The 6,000-nt window shown below is 71.7% G+C and overlaps 2 protein-coding genes across 7 annotated transcripts in view; one reads left to right on the top strand and one right to left on the bottom strand.

The window, feature by feature from the left end:
- The window catches only part of SBNO2 (strawberry notch homolog 2), a 45,554-nt gene extending 44,347 nt beyond the window's left edge, over positions 1-1,207 (top strand). For all 6 annotated transcript variants that reach the window (XM_072722036.1, XM_072722032.1, XM_072722035.1 and 3 more), the window contains 2 exons: positions 113-303; positions 379-1,207. In XM_072722036.1, the coding sequence (XP_072578137.1) occupies positions 113-303; positions 379-848 (661 nt within the window). In that variant the 3' untranslated portion in view covers positions 849-1,207. The remainder of the gene's footprint in view (positions 1-112; positions 304-378) is intronic.
- A 1,533-nt stretch (positions 1,208-2,740) lies between these two features.
- Positions 2,741-4,994, bottom strand: GPX4 (glutathione peroxidase 4). The gene is made up of 7 exons (XM_072722040.1): positions 4,848-4,994; positions 3,999-4,093; positions 3,778-3,922; positions 3,538-3,689; positions 3,436-3,460; positions 3,064-3,123; positions 2,741-2,985 (listed from the first exon to the last, which is right to left on the bottom strand). Exons 1-7 carry the CDS (start codon positions 4,929-4,931, stop codon positions 2,953-2,955), a joined length of 594 nt encoding a protein of 197 aa, XP_072578141.1. The 5' UTR covers positions 4,932-4,994; the 3' UTR covers positions 2,741-2,952.
- Positions 4,995-6,000: the final 1,006 nt, after the last annotated feature.

The raw sequence follows: 6,000 nt of genomic DNA on the forward strand, positions 1-6,000 counted from the left end.
GGCGGGCTGGAGGGGGCGTGTCCATGTCAGCACCTGGGCCGTCCGGGACCCCCCTTCCCCGGGAGGGGTGGTGGGGGCCGTTACCGGTGTGAGCCCCGCCTGGCCTCCGCAGGAACCGCCACTGCCGGCTGGTGCAGGAGGGCAAGGACTGCACACAGGGCCTGCGGCTGCGGCACCACTACATGCTGTGCGGGGCCCTGCTGCGCGTGTGGGGCCGCATCGCCGCCGTCATGGCCGACGTCACCAGCAGCAGCTACCTGCAGATCGTGCGCCTCAAGACCAAGGACAAGAAGAAGCAAGTCGGTGAGCGGGGGGGCACGCCGCGGGGGGGGGGGGCGCGGGCGCCCGCGGAGGCCCTGACCCGCCGGCCGCCCCCAGGCATCAAGATCCCCGAGGCCTGCGTGCGCCGGGTGCTGCAGGAGCTGCAGCTCATGGACGCCGACGTGAAGCGCAAGAACGCCCGCGGCCGAGGCTTCCCCGCGCCGCCGCCCGCCCTGCGCCCGCTCGCGCTGCCCTGCGGCCCCGGGGAAGTCCTGGACCTCACCTACAGCCCGCCCGCGCAGGCCTTCCCGCCGCCCTTCGCCTTCCCGCCCCCGGACCCCGCGCCCGCCCCCCGCGGCCCGCCGCTGGGCGCCCCCGACGCCGCCGCCGACCCCGCCGCCCTGGCGCACCAGGGCCGCGACATCAACTTCAAGGAGGTGTTGGAGGACATGCTGCGCTCCCTCAACGCGGGGCCGCCCCCCGGGCCCCCCGGGCCGGGCGCAGGGGCGGTGGGGGTGCCCGGCGGGGGCGGGGGCCCCGAGCGGCAGAGCGTCATCCAGTTCGGCCCCCCCTTCCCCAACTCCTAGGCCGGGCGCGACCCACAGCCGGCGTCCGAGAGGAAGCTCGGTTTCTGCAATAGCACCGCGTCCGCGGGGACTCGGTCTTGTCCCCTCCCCACGTGGGTGGTGCGCAGGGCCCTGGCGCCCGAGCTGACCACGGGGAGGGGCTGCGGTGCCCTCCTGCAGCTCCGGAGGCCTCCACTGCAGTGCCTTCCCGCCCTCCGGGCCCTCCGGGGCAGTGCAGGTCCCACTCAGGATGACTCGGGGTCTAGACTCGGGGTCTAGGCTCGGGCAGGGCCTGAGGGTGGGGGGCCTCAACCTCCCTGTGCCTGACTTCTCCTCCCCCCCAGGCCTAGGCAGGGGCTCCCCACCCCACCTCACCCCACCCACCCTTACGGGGCCTGGTCCCACCCGAACCCCTGAAATCCACAAAACTGGGTGGCCCCAAGAGCTGGAAACTCAGGAAACCCCAGGTGCTCAGGGCCCTGCCTTCTCTGGGGGGCTCCATGGGACAGACCCTCCCCCCATTAATATATGCAATTCTTCCCCACTCTTTGCTCCCTAAATTATTGCCCGGCCACCTCTCCCAGGCCCCAGAATCTGACGTGGAGCTGGCGGTGTGGACGGGCCCCTTGGTTTCTATGTGTATTTATAATGAATTCAAGTGTACATATGTAAAGAAATCTTTTTTAAATATATGTGCCTTTTCACTACTTCCCAGGTTGTCTGCTTCTCCAGCCTGCAGAGACCGTGAGGACGGGGAGGGGGCCCTGCATGTGTCCTCCAGGAGCATTTAGCAGATGCCCACAGTGACCTCACGCAGGGGAGGTCGAGGTGGCTGTCGCCTGTAGAGGGCACCGAGGGTGGGTGGGACCAGCCCACTCCTCTCGCTGACCCAGGTGAGAACAGGGCCAGGCTGGAGGAGACAGTCCCTGCCCCGAGGGGCCACTGTCTACTGTCCTGCCACCAGTGCAGTAGGCCAGCGGTCTCTGAGCTGTGCCAGGCCTCATGGGGGTGCTCTGAGACCAGTCCGTCCCTCTCTGCTGGGCAGAGCTGTGGCCTCCACTTTGGTTTTTTCCAAGGCTGCGTCAGAGAGCTTTGGTGCGGGCAGCTGGGGTAGCCTGGGAGCAGGAGGGCCCAAGAGCCGGGCCCTTCCTGGAAGCCACGGGAAGCATACCTGGGTCTGGCCTGTCACCAGCTAGAATGTGGACAAGTGAGGAGCCAGGAGACCCCAAGAGAGCAGCTTAGGGTGGCTGGGCTTGTTCTTAACCTGCTTGTTCCAGTCCTCTCAGCTACTGACCTTTACTGCCGATACTAGAAATTGGCGTTTGGTTGGGAGGGGCAGGCTCAGCCACCCTCTAGCCATGCTGTCCCCCACCCCCTAACCAGGAGGGCTCTGGAGCTGCAGGCAGGAAGGCTTGGGCCCCCCGCCCAAGGGTGGACACGTGTCCATCCAAAGGATCCTCCTGGGGCAGGGGGTGGGGGGGCTGTAAGTAACACTCCCCTCCCTCTGCCAGATGAGGCAGGGGCAGGCCTGGGTGCCAGCGCTCAGTGTTCAACAATGAGGCCAGTCTTCGGAGTAGCCCTGCCCAGCGTGGCTCTGTGCCCAGACCAGCCTGGCCTGCTGCTCAGCCCCAGGTGCCTGGCTCCCCCAGGGACAGAGCCACCAGGCCCAGGCCCCCTGACCTCCCCTCTGGGCTCTGGACAGCGGTCTCTGGGCAGCTTAACACCCTGGGCCAGGAGGAACAGCCAGTAATTCCTATTACCTCCCCCAGGTCAGCTCTGCAGGCTCAAGGGGTGGGGCTGCTAAGATTAGCATCGGGGCCCCAGGGCGCGCAGGAGAGTCTGGGCCCACAGCACCTGCCCCTGCCCTGCCCCCGCCCTGCCCCCGCCCCGCCCCAGGGAGGCAGCAGCACAAGGCCAATTTGTATGTTTTATTCCCACAAGATAACCAGGGGTGGGGGGGGGCGCCAAGCCTCGAGCCGGGCAAAGGAACCTTCCTCCGGCAGGGGGTGCACGCCGGGTTCTCGGGTCTGCCCCACCAGCAGGCTGGTTTTTAGACAGACCGTCATGGGTGCCGGGTGGAAGGCTCCGAGGGGCAGGGGCCGTGGGGAGGCGCATACTTGTGGAGCTAGAGGTAGCAGGGCAAGTCCTTCTCTATTACCTGGGGGGGAAAGGGGGGTCAGGGGTGGCCTCTTCCCTCAGCCCCCACCCCCAGCGGGCTTGCAGGAAGGGCACCTACCAGGGGCTCTTCCATGGGACCATACCGCTTCACCACACAGCCGTTCTTGTCAATGAGGAACTGCCCAAAGAGGGACCGTGTCAAAATGGGGAAGCCACGGGAGGGTGTGGGGGGGAAGCCACAGGGGTGGCGGAGGGGGGAAGCCGCGAGAGGGGGATAAGCCACGGGAGGGTGGGAGGGAAGCCACGGGGGCAGGGGGGAGGTTGGGGTGGGGGAGAAACCACGGGAGGCTGGGGGGATCCTGCCACAGGGGCTGGGGGCAAGCAGCCCCCCCCACCCCGCTGGGCCAGGGCTGGAGCACCTTGGGGCAGGGCCCAGGGGCAGGGGCAGGGGCAGGCCCTGGATGCAGTGCTGGCCTGTCCCAGCTCTTACCTTGGTGAAGTTCCACTTGATGGCACTACAAAAGACACGTGAAGTCAGACGAGTCCCCCCAACCGCCTGCACCCCCCTCCCCTCGCCTCGCCTCCCACTCACTTTCCCAGGATGCCCCTCCCCTTGGGCTGGATTTTCATCCACTTCCACAGCGGGTGAGCGTCGTCTCCGTTCACGCAGATCTTGCTGTACATATCGAACTTGACGTTATAGCCAGCGGCGAACTCTTTGATCTCCGCATTGCTCCCTGGCTCCTGTGGCCGGCGGGTGCGGGGTGAGCGAGAAGCCGGTCCCCCCCCCCCCCCCCCCGCCCCGGCCCCCCGCCCGCGCACAGCCACGCACCTGCCTCCCGAACTGGTTGCAGGGGAAGGCCAGGATGCGTAAACCGGACTCAGCATATCGGGCGTGCAGGTCGACAAGCTGAGTATAGTTTACGTCCGTCTTGCCTCATTGCGAGGCCACGTTGGTGACGATGCACACGAAGCCCCTGGAGGTGAGGGGGGCAGTCAGGCCAGGTCGGGGCCCCCGCTGCCCTGCCTGGCCCCCCGGGCAGAGGCACCCACCGGTACTTGTCCAGGTTCACCACGCGTCCATCGATGTCCTTGGCCGAGAACTCGTGCATAGACTGAGCACAGCGCCAGTCGTCCCGCGCCGCGCACTGCAAGGCAAGGAGCCCGCGGCTGCCACCTGGCCCCTCGCCCGGCCCGGCCCCCGCCCCCCCTCACCCGGAGGAGGAAGGGCTCCCAGGCGGGGCCGGGCCGGGAAAACCGAGTCCCCGGGGCGTCAACACAGTGACGGCCGCTCCTCCTCGAGCGCGCACGCCCCTTGCCCCGCAGCGCACGTCGGACCCGAGACCCCGAGGCCCAGAGGAGCCGCGGCCCCGCGGGGCGGGGGGCGCACCGGGTCCGGGCACTCCGCGCCGCAGCCCTGCCAGGTCGCGGGCTCCGCCTCCCTCGGGGTCTCGAGACCCGGCTCCGCCCGCCGGGGGCGCGCCCTCTTGCGCCCGCAGGCCCCAGCCTTCCGCCGCCGGGGAACTCGGCGCCGCCGCCTGCCCGGCAACCGGCGCCGCTGCCCGCGGCGGCCCGAGGACCCGGCGGCCGCGCGGCCCATGCCCGCCCGCGTCCGGCCGCGCCTGTGCCCACCGCGGGCCGCGCGGCGGGAGGGGACGGAGGGCCGGTAGCCAGGGCGCCCGTCTGTGACGCCTCCGCGCGGGCCCGGGGCGCGCAGGGGGGAGGGGCGGGAGCGCCGCCCGCCGGGTGCCCCCACCCCTCGCCGCGCCCGGCCGCCCGCCCCCCGCGGCCACCGCGCCACGACCCCGCGCGGCCCGCAGGCGCCCAACGGGGCCCCCGCCCGACCCCCGCGGCCCCGCGGCCCGCCCAACGGCCGCTGGCCCGCCGCGGCGCCGCGCTCACCATGGTGCTGGCCAGGCCGGGCGCGGCCAGGGTCCCGCACAGCAGCGCCGGCTTCAGCAGGCGGCACAGGCGGCGGAGGCTCATCGCGGCGGCGGGGGCGCCGGAGGCAGCGGCTCCTCCCCTCGCTGAGCCGACCAATGGACGCGCGCCGGCGGGCCTCGCCTCCCCGCCCTAGGCCACGCCCACCGGCGCCCTCATTGGTCCGACGCGCGGAGGGGCGGACGCGTGGTGACGCCGGCCAATGGGAGGCCGGCATGAGGGTTGGGCGGGGGCGGGGCTGGGCCCGGGGGCGGTGCCACGGCTGTGGGCGACTGCGCATGCTCGGCGGCGGGCGGGCTGCGGGAGGTCGCGGGCCGCGCGTTGGGGCGGGGGGGGGGGCGGTTGCCCGGGTCGTTGCCCGCAGCGCCACCGGCGGCCCGAGGTCCCGCTGCAAACCCGCGGCGGGGCCTCGAACTCGCAGGGAAGTCGCCCCAGCTCTGAGCACTGGAGGGTTTTCTTCTAAAAGTGCATAAAATCAAAGGGGGTCCGGGCCCGCTCACTCGCGGCTGCAGCGTGGCCCGCGGGCGCAGCGACGGCCGGGGCCCAGGTCGGCCCTGGGGCGTGAGCCGGGGCCCCGCAGCGGCGGACGGTTAGCGGGCCCGGCGGCCGCGAGGACGCGCAGGTGCGCGCCGTGCAGGGCCCGAGGGAGCTGCGCGGCCCGGGTGGCGTCGCGTGCGCCGGCGAGGGGGGCTCGGCCTGCGCGCTCCCGACTTGTTCGCCGCGGGCTCCGGCCTTCGGTGCGGGAGAGAGCCCCGCCCGCCCCGGGGACCGAGCCAGGATTCCGCCGCGGGCCCAGCCGCCCCGCCCTGCCGGGCCCGCACTTCGACCTCCGGTCCGGAGGCTGCCGCGAGCTCCCGGCGCTGGGACCCGCGTCCTGCCCGCGTCCGCCCGTCCCGGGAGCGAGGCTGCAGGGCCCCGGGGGCAGGACGCCCCGCGCTCGGCTCGCTTGGGGGAGCGTTAGGGCCCCCCCGCCCGTGGAGCAGGCCCGTGCGAGTGCACACGCGGTAGAGGCAGCGGGGCGGAGAGGGCACCCCCGGGCCGGCTTGCTCCACTCCGGGTTGCACAACCGTCCTCACGGGGCCTCCTCCCTCCAGCCCGAGGCCAAGTTCTCAGC

This window comes from Vulpes vulpes, chromosome 9 (genome assembly GCF_048418805.1).
Source record: "Vulpes vulpes isolate BD-2025 chromosome 9, VulVul3, whole genome shotgun sequence".
Taxonomy (NCBI): Eukaryota; Metazoa; Chordata; class Mammalia; order Carnivora; family Canidae; genus Vulpes; species Vulpes vulpes.